The 20,822-nt window shown below is 44.9% G+C and overlaps 2 protein-coding genes across 15 annotated transcripts in view; both read left to right on the forward strand.

The window, feature by feature from the left end:
• Positions 1-177: 177 nt before the first annotated feature.
• Positions 178-15,205, forward strand: psmd2 (proteasome 26S subunit, non-ATPase 2). Its single transcript, XM_010880706.4, has 20 exons — positions 178-294; positions 1,066-1,122; positions 1,284-1,448; positions 6,225-6,346; positions 6,476-6,700; positions 6,820-6,978; positions 9,321-9,465; positions 9,760-9,820; positions 9,912-10,058; positions 10,332-10,438; positions 10,619-10,746; positions 10,859-10,946; positions 11,037-11,301; positions 11,456-11,601; positions 11,686-11,769; positions 11,914-12,082; positions 13,511-13,605; positions 13,698-13,824; positions 14,037-14,155; positions 14,824-15,205. Exons 1-20 carry the CDS (start codon positions 178-180, stop codon positions 15,004-15,006), a joined length of 2,709 nt encoding a protein of 902 aa, XP_010879008.1. The 3' UTR covers positions 15,007-15,205.
• A 1,012-nt stretch (positions 15,206-16,217) lies between these two features.
• LOC105016596 (eukaryotic translation initiation factor 4 gamma 1) overlaps positions 16,218-20,822 on the forward strand; it is a 42,640-nt gene continuing 38,035 nt past the window's right edge. For 9 of the 14 annotated variants that reach the window (XM_029124399.2, XM_010880574.5, XM_029124590.2 and 6 more), the window contains exon 1: positions 16,218-16,317. The gene's annotated coding sequence lies outside the window, so the exon portion shown is untranslated. Of the gene's footprint in view, positions 16,318-16,454; positions 16,696-17,251; positions 17,273-17,865; positions 17,992-20,822 lie in introns of those variants that run through there. The other 5 variants (XM_029124473.2, XM_029124485.2, XM_029124435.2 and 2 more) reach the window with 5 other exon arrangements.

Here is a 20,822-nt window from a genome sequence, read left to right on the forward strand (position 1 = left end):
GGAGCCAGGGCACTGTTAAATGGTACAATATATTGCCTTGCACAGCAGGTGGCGGTAGTACACAATTGATATCAGAAAACTGCCAAGATCTTTTGACGAGAGGAAGCCCTACAACCGTTCTCCCTGATTCAGTTTATATCGCTAGACTAGCCGGATTGCATAGCAATAACAGCAACCATGGAAGAGGCAAAAAACAAAGAGAAGAAGCAGTCTGAAAAGACAGAGGACAAAGAGAAGGCAAAGGAATCAAAGTCTACAGGGAAGGACAAGGATAAAAAGGAAGAACAAGAATTGGTGAGTTGGGCTCTTTTAATGGTCTACACAAGAAAGCAAAGCAGCGGTTTTTGCCTGAGTCACTGCCTGGTTGACAACATGGTGAACAGGCCGAAAGCGGTGTCATTCAAAATAAAAGCGAACTGTAGATTATGTAATGTATTGAAGTATAATTCAGTTTCACATACCGCTTGCTGTCTGTGTTATTTGCCATTTATTGAGGGTCGTGTTATATTGTAAATGAAATGAGCTAACTATCTAGTTGTAAAATACGTTCACCTAGCTAACGAGCTATCTTGCTAGCTACATTACATATTAGCATAGCTAAAGTAAGCTAACTTGTTAACCTGCTGGTAGCTATGAATGGGTAGGTGAATTTCCTAAATGGTTAGCTCAGAATTGCTAATGACAGTGCGAACTATTGTTACTAGTTTACCTGACATTACCGACCAGTTAACTACATAAGTCAATCTAAAAGTCATAATGGTTTCACTAAATAATTGACGTAGAGCAAAGTTAAGTCTAGTAATTATAAGCTACTTCATCAAATGCTATGTTGTTAGTTAACATGTAGCTAGCTATTTTAGTTCGCTAATAATAGCTAGCTAACATTGTTTACTAAAGTCTAGGTAGTGAAATGTACATTTTATGCAATAGCTGGCTACGATAACTTGTCTTTGTCTTGTTGAGATATATCTAGTAGGCTAACTTTTTAGCTTTTGGTTATTTAACTGTCCAACATCATGCTGGATATGTCAAACTTTAATGGAATTTCCTCTGTTCTCTCTAAAGTCTGATGAAGACAAACAACTTCAAGAGGAACTGGAGATGATGGTGGAGAGACTTGGTGTGAGTACCACAAGCATTGCTGTGTACTGCAATAACAGTAACACCTCTGGAACAATGGGGTTGTACATTCTTGTTCTTGCTATAAGCAACATTCTTCTATAAATATAAAGTCACATTCTCATGCCCTCCCACCCCCTTTCTTTCCGAACCCCCAACCACAGGAATCGGACACATCTTTGTACAGGCCTGCTCTAGAGGAACTGCGCAGGCAGATCCGATCCTCCACCACCTCTATGACCTCTGTGCCCAAGCCCCTGAAGTTCCTGCGGCCACACTACGGCAGGCTGAAAGAGATCTACGAGGGGATGGCACCTGGCGAAAACAAGGTAGGAACACTGGTGGCTGTGTTCTTGCTAACAGCCACAGTGGGTAAATCGAATGTGGAAGAATGGCTAGATTGACTTACCAATGTCTGACTTACTGCCGGCAATGCGGACCAAGCTCCTGCTTCGGTTGTACAGGGAGCTGACAGCCCTTAGCAAAGGACCCAGGACCCCATATTCCCGAAGCACTCTCCACAAGATGCCGCGAGGGACACAGTCGAATGCCTTCTCCAAATCCACAAAACACATGTGGATTGGTTGGCCAAACTCCCATGAACCCTCCAACACCCCGTAGAGGGTATAGAGCTGGTCCAGTGTTCCACGGCCCGGATGAAAACCACACTGTTCTCCTCTCCAGAACCCTGGCATAGACTTTCCCGGGGAGGCTGAGAAGTGTGATCCCCCTATAGTTGGAACACACCCTCCGGTCCCCCTTCTTAAAAAGAGGGACCACCACCCCGGTCCCCGACCGCCACGCGATGTTGCACAGGCGTGTCAACCAATACAGCCCCACAACATCCAGAGACTTGAGGTACTCAGGGTGGATCTCATCCACCCCCGGTGCCTTGCCACCGAGGAGTTTCTTGACCACCTCTGTGACTTCAGTCTGGGTGATGGACGAGTCCACCTCTGAGCCCTCATCCTCTGCTTCCTCAATGGAAGACGTGACGGCGGGATTGAGGAGATCCTCGAAGTACTCCTTCCACCGCCCGACGACATCCTCAGTTGAGGTCAACAGCTGCCCACCTCTACTGTAAACAGCGTTGGTAGGGCACTGTTTCCCTCTCCTGAGGCGCCGGATGGTTTGCCAGAATCTCTTCGAGGCCAGCCGATAGTCCTTCTCCATGGACTCACCGAACTCCTCCCAGGCCCGAGTTTTTGTCGGTACCCGTCAGCTTCCTCAGGAGTCCCACAAGCCAACCAGGCCTGATAGGACTCCTTCTTCAGCTTGACGGCATCCCTTACTTCCGGTGTCCACCACCGGGTTCGGGGATTGCCGCCTCGACAGGCACCGGAGACCTTACGGCCACAGCTCCGAGCGGCCGCTTCGACAATGTCGGTGAAGAACATTGTCCACTCGGACTCAATATCTCCAGCCTCCCTCGGGATCCAGTCGAAGCTCTGCCGGAGGTGGGAGTTAAAGATCTCTCTGACAGGAGACTCGGCCAGACGTTCCCAGCAGACCCTTACAGTACGCTTGGGCCTGCCAAGTCTGTCCAGCTTCCTCCCCCGCCATCGGATCCAACTCATCACCAGGTGGTGATCAGTTGACAGCTCCGCCCCTCTCTTCACCCGAGTGTCCAAGACATACGGCCGCAGGTCAGATGAGATGACAACAAAGTCGATCATCGACCTGCGGCCTAGGGTGTCCTGGTGCCACGTGCACTGATGGACAGCCTTATGCATGAACATGGTGTTCGTTATGGACAAACTGTGACTAGCACAGAAGTCCAATAACTGAACACCGCTCAGGTTCAGATCAGGGGGGCCGTTCCTTCCAATCACGCCCCTCCAGGTGTCACTGTCGTTGCCCATGTGGGCGTTGAAGTCCCCCAGTAGAACGATAGAGTCCCCAGTCTGAGCACTTTCCAGCACCCCTCCCAGAGACTCCAAGAAGGTCGGGTACTCTGCACTGCCGTTTGGCCCGTAGGCACAAACAACAGTGAGAGACCTATCCCCGACCGGTAGGCGCAGGGAAACGACCCTCTCGTTCACCGGGGTAAACTCCAACACATGGCGGCAGAGCTGGGGAGCTATAAGCAAACTCACACCAGCCCGCCGCCTCTCACCATGGGCAACTCCAGAGTGGTGAAGAGTCCATCCTCTCTAGGAGTGTGGTTCTAGAGCCCAAGCCGTGCGTAGAGGTGATCCCGACTACCTCTAATCGGAACCTCTCAACCTTACGCACTAACTCAGGCTCCTTCCCCGCCAGCGAGGTGACATTCCACGTCCCTAGAGCCAGTTTCCGTGTCCAGAGATCGGGTTGTCTAGGCCCCTGCCTTCGACTGCCGCCCGATCCTCTTCGCACCGGCCCCTCATGGTCCCTCCTCTGGGTGGTGAGCCCACGGGAAGGCGGCCCCACGTCGCCCGTTCGGGCTGAGCCCGGCCAGGCCCCATGGGGAAAGGCCCGGCCACCAGGCGCTCGCATACGAGCCCCAACCCCGGGCCTGGCTCCAGGGTGGGGCCCCGGCTGCGCCATACCCGGGCGACGTCACGGAACTCAAAATCTTACGCATCATTAAGGGGGTTTTGAACCGCAGGGCTGCCCTTTGTCGCCGGTTCTGTTCGTAATTTTTATGGACAGAATTTCTAGGTGCAGCCAGGGGCCGGAGGGTGTCAGGTTTGGGGACCACACAATTTCGTCTCTGCTCTTTGCAGATGATGTTGTCGTGTTGGCCCCTTCTAACCAGGACCTTCAGCATGCACTGGGACGGTTTGCAGCCGAGCGTGAAGCGGTGGGGATGAAGATCAGTACCTCCAAATCCGAGGTCATGGTCCTCAGTCGGAAAAGGGTGGCTTTTTCCCACTTCAGGTTGGTGGAGAGGTGCCTGCCTCATGTGGAGGAGTTTAAGTATGTAGGGGTCTTGTTCACGAGTGAGGGAAGGATGGAACGGGAGATTGACAGACGGATCGGTGCAGCTTCTGCAGTAATGCAGTCGATGTATCGGTCTGTCGTGGTGAAGAAAGAGCTGAGCCGCAAGGCGAAGCTCTCGATTTACCGGTCAATCTACGTTCCTACTCTCACCTATGGTCATGAGCTTTGGGTCATGACCAAAAGGACAAGATCCCGGATACAGGCGGCCGAAATGAGCTTTCTCCGCAGGGTGGCTGGGCGATCCCTTAGGGTGAGAAGCTCGGTCACCCGGGAGGAGCTCAGAGTAGATCCGCTGCTCCTCCTTATCGAGAGGGGTCAGCTGAGGTGGCTTGGGCATCTGTTTCGGATGCCTCCGGAACGCCTTCCTGGGAAGGTGTTCCGGTCCCGTCCCACCGGGAGGAGACCCCGGGGAAGACCTAGTCCCTCCAGCGTGTCCTATGTCTCCCGGCTGGCCTGGGAACGCCTCGGTGTCCCACCGGAAGAGCTAGAGGAAGTGTCTGGGGAGAGGGAAGTCTGGGCATCCCTGCTTAGACTGCTGCCCCCGCGACCCGGCCCCGGATAAGCGGAAGATGATGGATGGATGGATGGACTTACCAATGTGCAAATATATGGATGAGTTTCCTTTTTACATCCCTGGAGGTGCAGAAAAGAACACGTTTCTGGTATATTGCACATTAATATTCTGGATGAAACTATTGATAATGGTTCTGTAGTTTTGCCACAGTTAGTATTTTGGCTTCAACTACAGACACCACTTTTAGTATCAAAATATTCAACACTGAAACGATTACAAAGCTGAAAAGTGTTGTTTTTTTGGGGATTTTTAATTTAAGTGTATATTATTTTTTACATTTAACAATGTTGTTAGACAGTAACTTGGTCTGTGTTAGGTTCTTGGACAGGAAAACAAAGTCAGTGACAGACCATCTTTATCCTAAGTAGTTTTAACTATCATTACTACATTCTTGCAAAAGTTACGAACAACATGTTTTCATTGTCATAAAAAAACTACTATTAAAGGTGTGATTGATTTGACAGCATCGTTATTGTAATTCATAGTTTAAAGTCACGTGGTTGCTCTGACAACCTGGTGGGCAAAACATTGTTGAAACATGGCGACTAACACTGGGAATCCTATGGAGGTACTGCACAAGCCGGTTTAGATCACCTCACAAAACATGAAAAACAAAGGTATGCAAACACACTGCAAGTCTTAGGCACTTGTTGACCCATATACTGCACCCGCGGTGGTATTTACATTGTAAAAACTGCAAAATCCCTGCCGGAGCTGAACTTTGGGGATGTGTGCATAGTTATACCTTGTGGAGAATCCATCCCCTTATACTGCTCCCAAAATGAAAGCTTACAAAAGTACAGACAGCTATCTGTACATTTGATCATGGTGGGTCAATAATGCAATTGTTTGGGAGGTGATGGAGAAGAAATTCTTCATTGTCAAAGCAAAGTTTAGTGCTAATTTACCAGGTAAACCATTCCTACTGTTTAAATTACCCACCATTGACAGCCTGGGTTGCAGTGGAGAAGATTTGGTTGGTGCGGTTTTCTCCTGTATTAACTTTGTTATTAACTTTGCTAACCCTATATGTTTAACGAGAGGTTTAGCTAGCCTCACTAACGTTAGCTAGGCCATTGGAGTTGGTTGAATGGTGCAGACGAAAACAGGCCATGTCATTCTAATGAAACTGCAACTATCCGTCATTTTTAGGAATACTAATAAAAGTTGTGGAGTTGTCAATGGGGGGCAGTGGAAGGAGAGACGTCACGTGAAAACTATTTATAGCGGTGTAATAACTAATAATGTGAGTTTTTGGTTCACAAAATCATTGCAGTTCAGTGGAGTCTTCAAATGTGTTGCACATTTTTAAGGTATTCTTATATTGAGACAGTCATGCCCTGGAGATATTGTGATGTTGGATATTGAATCCATGCTTTCAGCAGCAACTAGCACAGAGTCAGCTGACTTACCACTGGATGTGCAAACAACCTGTCCTGGAAAGACACATTTGACAGAAGTACCAAACGTAACAATACTTGTTGTATCATAACATTTTAGTAACACAAAGTGCACATGTTTCATGTTGATGTTTCAGTTTACTGTGAAACAGTGCTAGGCCCATCGTACCTGTTCCATTATGGCTAACTGCTGTTTATTTCTCCCCCAGAGGTTCTGTGCGGATGTGGTGTCAGTCCTGGCTATGACAATGAGTGGGGAGCGGGAGTGTCTTAAGTACCGTCTGCTTGGCTCCCAAGAGGAGCTTGCGTCCTGGGGACATGAATATGTCAGGTAGGATTTGGGACACCATTCAAAACGGCTAATAAGAAACGTGGGGAAAAATCGTTGGCCTAAGTCACGGCCTGCCTGGCAGGACTAGTCAGTTGGTGTTGTCTGAATCAAGCTGCGGTGTGTGTCCAGGCACCTGGCAGGGGAGGTCGCGAAGGAGTGGCAAGAGGTGGAGGAGAACGATAAGATGCAGCAGGAGACGTTGCTGAAGCTGGTGAAGGAGATTGTGCCCTACAACATGGCCCACAATGCTGAGCACGAGGCCTGTGACCTGCTCATGGAGATCGAGAGGCTGGACATGCTAGAGCTCTACATAGATGACAATGCATATGCCAAGGTCTGCCTGTACCTCACCAGGTGAGTGGACTACAGCCTCACTCACATGGGACTCATATTCTGTCTTTATCCAGAACAACTGTTAGTGCCTCCATTTTATGATTGCTCTGTCCTCATCTCTACGTCTTTCTCCCTGCCAGCTGTGTGAGCTATGTTCCTGAGCCAGAAAACTCTGCTCTTTTGAAGTGCTCCCTGAACATCTTCAGGAAATTTAATCGTTACCCAGAGGCCCTGAGGCTGGCCCTGATGCTTAACGACGTGGAGCTGGTGGAGAACATTTTCACCTCCTGCAAAGACATGTAAGACTCAACTGACTTTCACTGGACAGGCAACACACAATCAATCTGGCTCTGGACACGACACTAGGGCTGCAACTAACAATAGTTTTGATAATCGATACACCTCTCAAAAAGTACCTTAATTAGATTCATAAAATACATACATTTCAGCAATAAATGCATTTATGTTTAATACAAACATCTATTTAAAATCACTTGAAATAGCTGTTATATTGATCGTTTTAGATGATAGCTATAATTCCATGGTGTGCCTAATGAACCTGTAAAATAGAGACTCACAAGAAGAAATAGGACATGGTAAAAAATCACAGAATCTTATGGCAGACAGCTTTAATTGAAGTATGGTCAACATTACTATTACAATTACATTTCTTATTGCAGAGAAATATAGAATTTGCAAACAGAATCTCATCACATCCATTAGTAAGAGTAATGCTTTAAAGTGCCAGTGGTTCTCAACCTTCTAAGAGCCAGCGGCCCCCCCATCCATTATCCAGGTCCTTTACCACCCCCTATCAAATAAGATGTAGGCTAATTGCCCTGAATTTTAATGATTATTATTGTTGTAACTATTGTTATCATCAAAAAAAGCACAGAATTGAATGGCAAACAACAGATGTATTAGTTTCTCAGGGAAACAAACAGCAGCCAATCAGAAACAGCTAGCAATTTAACATTCAAATCTTAAACAGCCAATCAGAAATGCCAAACAATAAATATTCTCATGAATTTTTCCAACAGAAAATTAGCTGGCACTTATCAAGGGGTGAAAGCAGAAACATTTACTTTCAAAGGAAATAAGTTAGAAACCTTTGAAAGTTAGTGAGAGCCCTGGGCCTGGTTGTATTGCAGTCATGTCAACAAAGCCACTTGTATGAAATAGTGTTTTAATGTGTGTCTGAATGCTGGACGCTGAGTTATTTTCAGGGGATGTCCGACAGCAGAATATCCCTCTTGTAAATGTGTAGCCACTGCGATAACCAGGCGTTCACGGTGTATCCCTTAGAGAAATGAACGCTTTTAAGAGAGAGAAATTCTTCCACGGGTAATACCAAGAAAGAGAGCATCCATTTTCCAGAGTTTTAACAGTTAACGCCTTGTGGCTGAAATTTTATAGATGATACTGTGACGTCCCATTCCCGTGAAGGCAGCATGGAGCTGTGCCACAAGAAGCTGACAGAAACACTGAAGAGAAGAGTTACAATACACCGTCTTTTCCTGTCGCAGTGGAGTAACCTTTTAATGTTGCAGACCAGTTTTTTGCAAGTAGTTGAAACTTTCAACTCATATTTTTATGAATCTTCGGTGTAAACTTGTCTTAAAACAAACACCCCCAAGGGCACCTCAACGCCCCTCTTAATATGGCTTCCATTACCCCCCGTCGTCCTTTGAACACCCCTGTTGAGAATCCCTGCTTTAAACTATTAAGCGCGGCTTGACTATAAACCTATTGCAGACCACTGGTTTGGTGGTGGGGTTGTTTAATGCAGCACTACCAAGCATTCAAGATGATCAATGTCTCACTTTAAAACACATCTCAGGACAATTCTCTTAAAAGCAGACAGTGGCATAAAATTTTTGATTGTCTTGATGAGCCCTCTTCAACCTCTGTGGTCATGGCTCTTTGTTCTCTTAGGTGAGCACTGTCTCGCTTGCATGCCTCACACGTTCATCTTTGCAAATTCAACGTAAAGTGAAGAGTTTAGCTGTACATGTCTTTCCACTGTTGCAGCCTCAGCCTTTTTTCCCCTTCTTAATTATTTGTTTTCTTTTGCTGCGTCTCACACAGTCCTAACTAATCAGTGATGAAATTCATTGGCAATGATTTTTCATTATGGATGTTGTGGATACATTTTTGCGGCCCTACCCACAACAACCCTGACCAACTCCTACCTGTAACCTTATTGGAACACTGCCATTTCTTTCTTGTCATGCAGATGTAACTGACAATAATTGGAGAATGCGTTCAGGAGGGTTCTTTATGAAGAGCTGACCGTTCAGGAGGGTTCTTTATGTTAAGTGATGTGGATGAAGAGTTGACCGTTCAGGAGGGTTCTTTGTTAAGTGATGTGGATGAAGAGCTGACCATTCAGGAGGGTTCTTTATGTTAAGTGATGTGGATGAAGAGTTGACCGTTCAGGAGGGTTCTTTATGTTAAGTGATGTGGATGAAGAGCTGACCGTTCAGGAGGGTTCTTTATGTTAAGTGATGTGGATGAAGAGCTGACCGTTCAGGAGGGTTCTTTATGTTAAGTGATGTGGATGAAGAGTTGACCGTTCAGGAGGGTTCTTTATGTTAACTGACGTGGATGAAGAGTTGACCATTCAGAGAGTTTCTTGTAGAGTAATCCAGAAGGAGATGGCCTTCATGCTGGGCAGACACGGAATGTTCCTAGAGCTCAACGAGGATGTGGAGGATTACGAAGACCTGACGGAGATCATGTCAAACGTCCAGCTCAACAGCAACTTCCTGGCTCTGGCCCGAGAGGTGAGTTTGGGGAGTTAGGGGTACAGTGGGTGCTGAGTAAGACTGAGAGAAGGTGTTTACAGGAGATGTCAGGACTGTTTCATGTTAACAAGGTTGGAAATTCAGGAGACTTGAAAAGACTGAAAGTACAGGGTAGGAGATTGGTGATTCATGAGTGTTGAGCTGTAATGAGGCTGGAGCATAGTGACTGACTGGCACCATGTTCAGGGAAATGAAGGGTGTCTTTCTCCCAGGCATGAGTCTTTCTCCCAGGCAGACCAGTCCGTCAATCACTGTTTGTGTCTTCTTTTACAGTTGGACATTATGGAACCCAAAGTACCGGATGACATCTACAAAACCCATCTAGAGAACAACCGTGAGTTCTGCTTCACTGCTGGTCTGGTTGGGTCACGACTCTTTCCTATTTCTCATCCCTTTATCTTCTCTCGGTTCTCTCGGTTTTTCAGGGTTCGGAGGAAGTGGTTCCCAGGTGGACTCTGCTCGTATGAACCTGGCCTCATCGTTTGTCAACGGCTTTGTCAACGCTGCATTTGGACAGGACAAGCTGCTCACAGATGATGGCAACAAATGGCTGTATAAAAACAAGGACCACGGTGAGTGAAACAGCCTGCTCAGACTTCCATCCCTATCCTCAAATAGGGCTCATGGCTATAGGATTGCTACTTAATGAACTAAGTTTGATTAATTTCCATTCATACTGTCAGTCCAACAGTTACCTTCCAGGGTAGGTTTGTTTTAGGCAGGGTTTTATCTGGTGGAGCAGGTCATGATGTGAGAAGTTGCAACCGGTGCCTTTAAAAGAGTTCCGGTAATATGAACTCGGTCCCAGATCATCATGGTGATGCTAGTTCTGTGTTTGTGTCCAGGTATGCTAAGTGCTGCAGCCTCTCTGGGTATGATCCTGCTCTGGGATGTGGACGGTGGTCTGACACAGATAGACAAATACCTCTACTCATCAGAGGACTACATTAAGGTCAGCACACTCTCCTCAACACTCACCACCAGCCACAAGATCTCTGTGAAGTCCACTGTCATCGCTTTAACACACAACTCTTGTAAACTCAGAACCGAGTGTACGTGCATCCCCCACCGTTACAGCATGCAGATAAATCATCAGTGTTGTGTCAACCTTGGTGTTTGTCTCTCCCTGCAGTCGGGAGCCCTTCTGGCCTGTGGCATAGTGAACTCTGGGGTGAGGAACGAGTGTGACCCGGCCCTGGCCCTCCTCTCTGACTACGTCCTCCACAACAGCAACATCATGCGGATAGGTGCCATCTTTGGGTAAGCGGAGAAGGTTCCAGATCAAAGCCTTGCTGTTTGACAACCTTTTGTCCATTCTAAAGGCGCCACTTGTTTAGGCTTAGTCGCCCTGACGTTTCCTTTTTACCTCCAGGCTGGGCCTGGCGTACGCCGGATCGAATCGCGAGGATGTTCTCTCTCTGCTGCTGCCCGTCATGGGAGACTCCAAGTCCAGCATGGAGGTAGGTACTCGTCCCACTGTTTGCGCTCAAGCCGAGTACTTCTCTCCCGCCGTGAAACTCACCTCCCCCGGGACTCGTGTGTTTTCCCAGGTGGCGGGTGTGACGGCGCTGGCGTGTGGCATGATCGCAGTGGGCTCATGTAATGGGGATGTGACCTCCACCATCGTCCAGACCATCATGGAGAAGAGCGAGCAGGAGCTGAAAGACACATACGCCCGCTGGCTGCCCCTGGGCCTGGGCCTTAACCACCTGGGGAAAGGAGAGGCCATCGAGACTACCCTGGCAGCCCTGCAGGTGGTCCCGGAGCCCTTCCACAGCTTCGCCAACACCCTGGTGGACGTCTGTGCCTATGCAGGTCAGGATCATTAGAGGACTGTCGCCAACCTCCGGATCCCACTTTTTCTTTTTTGTCTCCGCTTGTGTTGTTTTTAATTATATATCAAGTATTGATTTAGATGAACATTTATTTTGCCACTGAGGGCTTCACTGTCTCTGGTTCTCCGTCCCAGGCTCTGGCAACGTTCTGAAGGTGCAGCAGCTGCTCCACATATGTAGTGAGCACTATGAAGCCAAGGAGAAAGAGGAGGACAAAGACAAGAAGGACAAGAAGGACAAAGACAAGAAAGAGAGTGCAGCCGACATGGGCTCCCATCAGGTAAAGGGCTTCTATTAATGGCATGTAATGAAGAAGTTGAACAAGGAGGATTTGAGCGTAAACCAAGCCCTCTCTGCTTCCTAGGGTGTGGCCGTCTTGGGTATTGCTCTCATTGCAATGGGAGAAGAGATTGGCTCAGAGATGGCACTGAGGACTTTTGGGCACTTGGTCAGTAAAACCTTTTCTGGCTCCTTTATTATGAGTTAGTTTCAACGCCTGTACATTTTAAGAGTTGACTTGGAGACAGTTTATCTTGTTTTATTCTCTTTAACGTTTTTTCTTTTTGTCCTCTGATGCGGTTTTCCTTCCTAGTTGCGGTATGGAGAGCCAACTCTGAGGCGTGCAGTGCCTTTAGCCTTGGCCCTGATCTCTGTGTCGAACCCTCGCCTCAACATCCTGGACACACTTAGCAAGTTCTCCCATGATGCTGACCCCGAGGTCTCCCACAACTCCATTTTTGCCATGGGCATGGTGGGCAGTGGTGAGTGGGCCCTGGCATTTATTCCCAATGGCCTCTATTGTGGGCCTTATCTCTGGAACACTGTCTTTAGCAGTCAGTGGCTTCATTATTGTTTTCAACTGGGTTGTGCTCAATTCATAATGTTGGAATTGATGCCGATTCAACAAGTGAGACATTTTTCACTAGACCCACGGGATTTAGTTTGAGTGACTACCAGCATAATTGAATTTTATGGCATTTCGGAACTTCATAATTTCATAACATATTTCAGGTCACGCTTAGATATTATCAATTTTCTCTGGAAACAAATACACAATTATGTCTGTAGTGCTTAGAATATTTCCACCAAAGATTTCATTTGTTTGGCTTCTTTTTGAAAATGTTTGATTCAACTTGAGTCTTAAAGAAAGCGTTCTAGGATATTATTTAATTTTTCTTATTAGAGGTCAGAATAGACCAATGTCTTTGAAATAAGCCTCATATAGTGGAATATTGTTACCTTTGTGATGTCTGTGCATCTATAAGAGTGTTGGTCTGGAACTGGCCCAACCTATAGCTGCAGACACAGTAGGGCCTCTGGTGTGTTTTTAACCCTGGTTGCTATGGAAATAAATGTATTGCCTTCACTCAACTTTTAGAATGATCAAGTATCCTTAATATAACCCGTACCCTGATAAATGTTCAATCGAAGAATTTTGCTGTTGTCAGAGATCACTTTTACATCAGTGTTCTCTTGTTTGGTGCATCATTATTGTCTGTAGGTCTCTTCATACTAGGCTACCTGTAATTTATTTTTACCAGCCACAGGAATTATTGACTTGAGCAATGTTATTTCTTTATGGTGACTAGAAAGTTGTCCCCATTTTAGGTAGCCGGTCCCTGGCTGGAGCTGTCCTGACAAATGTCTGTTGTTAACACTCTGTAGTTAAAGTAGCAGCTGATACACTTTTTCAGTTAAGAGGCTAATTGGAATTGCTTGTAAAAATGTTGTGGATCCTTTTACCAAAATCACCTGCAACTACAGAGTTTTTGAGAGCAAGTTTGATCAGAGATGTCTTGCAGGCTGACCACTGCAAAAGCAACCATGTTCATTTACAGAAAGTGTTGCTTTGCATAGTATTACTGTTATAATAAAAGCAGTTCCAAAACACAGATTAATAAAAAATTTGTCAGAAGCTTGTTGGAAAAGGAAAGAAATGCCCCCCCAGGTTTTCACCCCGGAGATCTACTCTCATTATTTCTCCTGTCCATATTTACAAATGAAACTTTAAAATGCATTAATAAATAGATTATCAAAGTCCTGAAATGATGATGCAGAAGAAACAACAGAATGTCTGAATACACCAGATGGGTTACACACCACTGACCTCTAAGAATGAGACCCTCACTCAGTGCATCACAAGCTGCGCTTGGTTGACCTAACTCACTCGTGGCTCTCCCTGTCCACAGGAACAAACAATGCCCGTCTGGCTGCCATGTTGAGGCAGTTAGCACAGTACCACGCCAAAGACCCCAACAACCTCTTCATGGTCCGACTGGCACAGGTGTGTTGGTGATCTGGAGCTGTGTGTGTGTCTGTGTGTGTGTGTGTGTGTCTGTGTCCATCCCCTGATCCTTACTCTTACAATCTCTACAGGGACTGACTCACTTGGGCAAAGGGACGTTGACGCTGTGTCCGTACCACAGTGACAGGCAGCTGATGAGTCAGGTGGCCGTGGCTGGACTACTAACTGTCCTTGTCTCTTTCCTTGACGTCAAGAACAGTGAGTCCCTCTCCTCCTCGTCATTACTCTACCTTTTTCACCACACCTGGGATCACTGTGTTTCCTCAGCTTTCCGTTTGGGAGAACTCCCTTTTCCGTTAAGTCGCTTGCAGAGGTTGATGTGCATTTCGATGCATGCATGGATGGAATCATGTGTTTGCCGGGGTGGGGTCTGTTAGTTTTGACCTGGCCTTGTTTCGTGTGTGTTACAGTCATCTTGGGGAAGTCTCACTACGTTCTCTACGGGCTGGTGGCTGCCATGCAGCCCCGCATGCTGGTCACCTTTGACGAGGAGCTGAGGCCGCTGCCCGTGTCTGTCAGGGTGGGACAGGTAAGGACTGCTGCCCATACTACCCTCTTAATAAGAGCCTGGAAGATTTAGCTTTATATTAAAAATATTAGTACTAGGTGGGTATGTAGTCTAGATGGTGTGAGGCATGGTGATGTGATGATCATGTGACATAATGACTCATGGTTGAACCCTCCAACTCGTAAGTAACCTCTAGATCAGCACGTCTCATTTTTGCCCTGAAAGAACTACAAAATATAATGGTTGAAAATAACACAAGGAACATATACAGTGATTTGAATACCAAATAGGATGAATAAATACAGTGATGGAAATTTTTTTTTTGTAATTTTGCATTCATATTTAGGTTTTGGAAATGGAGCAAGCTATATACAATTTGAGATGCCTGTACTCTGGTCCTGTGTGATTTAGTCCTGCCAGTAGCCCTCCCCAAATGAGTTATGTGACATGACAATGATCAGTATCTTCAGGTTTAGCCTATTATTTTTCTAGCCAACATTTTAGTTGTAGTAGATTGCTAAACTGTATGCTTCAATACAATAAAAGTAAATAATCAGCTACCTTGAAATGTGTAACATGCATTTCCCTGCAGATCAAGATGTAATGCCATTAAATGATAGTGGAATGGACTTGACCATGGTTAATGTAGTAGTGGTATTCATTATAATAAACATGTAATTGGTCTACAGGCGGTGGATGTGGTTGGCCAGGCCGGTAAGCCCAAAGCCATCACAGGATTCCAGACTCACACCACGCCAGTGCTCTTGGCCCACGGAGAGAGGGCAGAGCTGGCTACAGAGGAATACCTGCCCGTAACCCCCATCCTGGAGGGCTTTGTCATCCTCCGCAAGAACCCCAACTATGATGCCTAGATTGCCCAGTTATTTCCTAACCTGATACCCCACCCCCAAGGATTAGCCCTCCCTGGCTCTTTTAGACCTCATATTTTACTACTTTATTCCATGTATAAAAGAGCCAGGAAAGCCTACTCTTCTTTCTTTCACTCTTATCAACAGTTGTTAAAAATAAATGGCTGTGTTCTGGGTGTTTAAACTGACTTGGAAAGGGTGAGTAAACTGGGACCTGCTGTTTAGAATGGTTAACTTGAATTCATGTATTAAACCAGCTTTTTTAGGCTCCTGACATGACTGATGTAGGGTCCACAGTTAAGAGAAGTGTTGCCATCTCCCTGTTTTTCATTCTGCCTCCAAAAGATGAATGAGCACAGTCTACAAATACTGTGTCTGATTTCCCAATATTTCAGGCTCATTTTGCAATTAGCATGGAAACATTTGTCATTATCTAGTTTTTTTTGTTTTGTTGGTTTTGTTACTGTTCTGTAAAAGGTTCAAACAAAATAAAAGTTTCAGATCCACTTGCTGGAATTGTTGGTTCTTTCTGATATTGGAGGTCCCATGTTTCTAAAATATGTCATGGCGTTTCATAACAGCAAGTGTATCTGGATGGCGGAGTGGAGGTCTACATCGCTGAAATTGTTGCCTGACCACTTCAACCGAAATCCTAGACCGCTGTATCGTTTGCTATAATGTCATACCGTGGAACAGATAATGGGTAGATAGGCAAATGACAATGGCCGTGTTTCATAGGCTCAACACCGTATTGGGTCAGCTAAATTAATTTACTGGCATGCATGAATGAGGGGTGCTTTTATGACGCACAATTATATATAGATGGGTCATCAGTCGCCTGCATTGTTTTTGATCCTCCACTGCTCCATAGGTTTTGAATATTTGTTAACTGTTTGATGTTGCAGAAAATGGACACGTCTATTGAAAATTGGAAACATATAAGCACGGAAGTTAAATGCATTTTAAACGCAGATGCACTTTATTTGACCCATCTTTCAGTCATGTATTTTCAGACTACATCAGGCCCGTCTGGCCACACCCATGGAAGCACAATCAAGCAGAATTTGCTGTAACGGTCTAGTTAAGAGTTGTTTCACTGTGTGAAACAAATGTTTACTATAACGTGAGCGCAGTAATAAATATACATTCCGTTTCATAGTTTAGCAGTACGCAATTAAAACTAAAACAATTACGTTTAAAACGTGGAGCTACAATCATGCCGGCGAGTTGACCCTGTCACATGACTGTGATTAAGCCGGAATTTGTCTACCGGCTTCCGGGACAATTCCGTCCGACTGCGGACTGAACAGAAAGGTAAACTCATTGCTATGATTTTCATATATTCTCTTCTAATTTAGAACATTATGAGAAACGAAGTGACAATCCGAGTTCGACAGATGGACGTCACACTTACTGATCAATCTGGAGCCTCGAATAGTGTCTAGATTTCCCAGCGCGGTGCAGTCAGTACTGCTTGATTATTCTTCGAGCTAACCAGCACATCTCGTCCGACTAAAACCCACCCCAAAAAGGGATAGGACACCCCCTTCCCTAGGAGGCGATAAACGTAAGGCAGGTTATGAAAGAAGTGACGAAGGCAGAACTGGAAATTTCTCTAGAAATAAATATAAGTTTGCATTCTTTCGTCAGCTAAGTAATTGGCTAGTTAAGACCCCGCATAACAACAGTTTGGTAAGCCATTCATCTTTTACTAAATTACAGTACAGTAATTGCTATTCGGCTATTGCTGACTGTCTTGCCATATTGATCTGAGGTAACGTTAGCTGTTTTGTTGTTGTTAGCTTAGCCTGCTCCCAATATGGTTCGTGTTAGTATCTATTTAAATAGCAAACTACTACTTCACATTCTGTTCTGCTAAATTATCATTTTTATTTCTCGTTGTGTGTGAATCCGGCTGTCAACTGTGTCATTCATGTTGATGGAACACATGTATTGTGACAATCTGTGTTGTAGCCACGTATGTGATGCAAATGCTGCGGTCATGCTTATATATTGTCTGAAAACCTGGCAACGTTACAGTACTGGCTGAATAGGTAGATTAACGTGAGGCGGTTTACTAGCAAGACTTGATTCGAAGTTCCCGTTGACGACGTCGGGGTTAACGAAGTGGTCACTAAACAAAACTGACATTTTGGAAGATTTGGTCATCTGTTGTTAAATATTTTAACGGAACCCTATTTCTCTATATGATATATATATACAGTACCAGTCAAAAGTTTGGACACACCCGGCACAAGATCTATACCAGGTTAGTATATTGGGTGACATAGACGACTGCTGGGGTAATTACGAGTTAACTAGCTGGTGAAGCTACGGATAAATGAATCTACTTACGGGAGTGGGGAGGGTTAACTGATGGTTGGGTCAGCCTTAACCTAATACGGCCCACGTTTTACTGTGGCGTATGTTATTATCTTAACCTATGATGTAAATTTAAACTTAGAACAATATGTTGATGATACATAAGTGTGGCAATAATCACTCACATGTTTGTCCGTTCGTGTATTATTAGATACTACGCATGATGCTCATGTTCTCAGGACCCTGATTCTGATCTGACTCCGGGCGTTTGCCACAAAAGCTCATACTAGTTTCCTTTATCAATTCTCCATGTTTTATGTGTTTATGAAACCCCATGCTTGCCATCCCACTTTCAATATGCAGTTTGAACGTGGTCAGGTCGCTGATTATAATGTAGGGTGGTTAGTTAAAATATAACTGAAAACAAAACATTACATCAAAACAGATAAGCGAGTCGAGATAACAAAAAGCCGGTCGCTACGTGTGCTCTGTGCCACTTGCTGCGCGCGCTAAAGCCGGTAAACCAACCACGTGGTAACTCCTTAGTGGGTCTGGGGAAAAGGCTGTTTAAGCAACATGGCGCCGCACAGCGTTGCCATCCTACACGCCTTTTTCGTCTTACGTTACCGGAGCTTGGCAGAACTGAGGGTTTGAAAGTTATATACTGTCAGTAGTCTGTATGCCTGTAGCTTGCCATATTACTCTGTTTTGCTTGGAAGTCGTCTCTCCTTTTTCTTATGCACTGCATGTTTTTGTAGTTAGTTATGGTGTAAAGTAAATTTATAAATTACCGGTGTGGGGTTTCTAATGCTAAGAGGCTAATGCAGCATAGGACAGAGAACCTTTGCATCATTAATTCAAATGTCTGGATTTTCTTTTTTTATGTGGATTTATTTATTTTATGTCGACCGAGATCTCTGACATGGTGCCATGCTGTTGTAGTAACATCTGTATTAGACTAGAGTAGCTGATATGCAGTGATTACCAACTAGTCAACTTGGCTGAGTAGCTCGGCTCAAAATGGATGCCGCTTCATTGCCAGCTCGTGAGCTTTGAGGAGGCAGGAGAGGCATGATCCCAGATTTACCCTGTTATTAGTCCTCTACCAAACGCCTTTCACTTGCTTTTGCTAGAGTAATTGAACATTGCAATGATAGTAGTAGTGGAATTGTGCTGATGATGATCAGCAATGAATTGCAGAGGGGAACTGATTTGCACAACCTGTCTGGTCTTGGGTGGAAATTATTGGAAAGCCCTGGTTTGGAGAATGAAAGCAGCCTTCATAACTTTGTTGATCATTTCAATTGATCACTATTTAATTCTGCAACATATTTGAAATTGTTCTTTGCCACATTTACAGTAAAATATTATCTGTGTGGGATCTGGCTGAAGGGAATGGATTGAATGAGGTAACTTAATGTTAGGGTGCAACACACTCAGGGGTTTAAGAATACCCCCTGAGTCAGTTGGCTCCTGATGTCCACATGATGTTTGTGTTCAATATTTATGCTGAGAGGACTGAACTCCCTGATGTGTTTTCACATAGTTTTCTACTTTTTGTGTCAAAAAGTCATGCTCATACCTAATAAGAAATCTGCAGTCCTCTACTGGCAGAAAATGGCTCATGATTTTTACATTTCGGTTTTCCTGGCATCGTTAAGAGTAGTGCATGAGATGGACGCTTGTTCATTTCTTGTGGTAAGCATTTGCTCTGAAGCTAGTGGCTTCATACCAGTGTTTCCTACAGGATTCTGTGTTAACAGCATGATCATTGATTGACCTAGGAAGGGCCTGGGGGCCATTGTTTTTGGTAGAACAGCTGTCAGATGGTTTATTTTGGTGGCTTTTGACAGCTAAGACAGTTTAGCCCCCCCCATCCTCTATTTTGACAAAATATGATTTTTGTAGATCTTGAGGGAGGCTTTTTGTGAACATTTTAAACTGCCTCATTCTTGACAAGAGGTACTGTGCTTACTGAGGCAAGGCATAGCCTGATAGCTTTGTTACCTTTTTGCTTAATTTTTTGCCTTTGCTAGTAATATTAGGCTTCATCGTAGTCAAATGGCACTGTACTTACACCTCAGTCAAGTCTAAAATATTGTGTAGATTCAATAGATATACAGTAGTGGTGCTGTTATCACTGCTATGTACACTTACGATGAGGCCTTGTTATTATAATGTTTTAAGAGTGGACATTCACTTCTTACTTATATTTTTACAAAATACTTTTTGGACAATGAAACTGAGGATGACTGTTGAAAAGGATACCTGGTGGTGAAGGGTGGAGACTGGGATTGAACTGTGGTCTCCAGCCGGGAGATATATACAAATTCATTTGGGTCTGTGGTCAAGTGTGGTGACTGGGTAATGTGTTGACATGTTAGGATTTCTTGCTAGTGGTGCGTCATCTCCACCCTCCGCCTACTACACTCCATTGAGAAAACATTGCACGTCACAGGCCAGTCTGGCAGTGCCCCAATACTTGGCATAGCAGGTGCATGCAATTAATTGTCCAGTTGAACCAAGAACCAGAAACCCTACAAGGTCTGGACTCGGAGGGTTTACCCCCTGTCCTAAGTGCCCTGTTGCACACCATGTTTGTTGTACACCACAATGTGTCTACTAGACTGTTAGACAGAACGGAATGTTAATGGACAATGTTGATTAGCAGATGGAATTATTTCCAATGAGGTTGCAATGTTAAGTGTCTCATTGGCAGTGGCAGGATCTCATTGGAACAGCATTGTCCAATGAGGTTGTGGGACTAGCCTAAACATTTGCATGTTTTCCTGCTGGTGTGCAAGAGCAATTATGTGAGGGCATCATGCATAACTCATGGTCCCTATTTGGCTCTTTGGTGCTGCTTTCAGAACAAAAATGGCTAGACAAATGGCTAGTTCTGTTTCTAAACAACAACATTTTGCCTATTAGTTTATTATTGCTGTTGACCTATTGACCTGGGTAGGTCTGCTCCAAAACTAAATCAACAGCTCTAACTCACAGCAACAGATGTTCAAAAGATTGTCGGCTAGTATGTTAGTGTCTATAATGTCTACCATCACATTGGCTGAAGCAGTGTTTCACCTATATTTTATTTATGTTTTTTATGCTGCTGAAATATGTTACAACCTATTTCGTGGGCTGCGTTTGCGTCTGGAGTTTGTTTTCCACCAGACGGCACCTGTTAGCTTTCATTATGTGTAACCGATGGATCAGGCCGTTACTGTCCAAGTAGACAGATCTCATATGTCTATGAAACCATTATGCAATTAATTTTATTTTTTGAATCGTGTTGATGACCATTACATTTGGAACACTCGCAAATGACAACCATTACCTGTTTAGATCTGTCCACGATTGCACATTTATTTTCCAGGATTTTTCTGGGATCGTTTGCAATAATTCACACTTAACATGTAACATGACTTCAGGTTTGAGGCCGCCCCATCCTTCTGAGGCGTTGTCAGTGGGTAATACACCTTTTCTCCTCCACCTCT

The sequence above is a fragment of the Esox lucius genome, chromosome 1, assembly GCF_011004845.1.
Source record: "Esox lucius isolate fEsoLuc1 chromosome 1, fEsoLuc1.pri, whole genome shotgun sequence".
Lineage (NCBI taxonomy): Eukaryota > Metazoa > Chordata > Actinopteri > Esociformes > Esocidae > Esox > Esox lucius.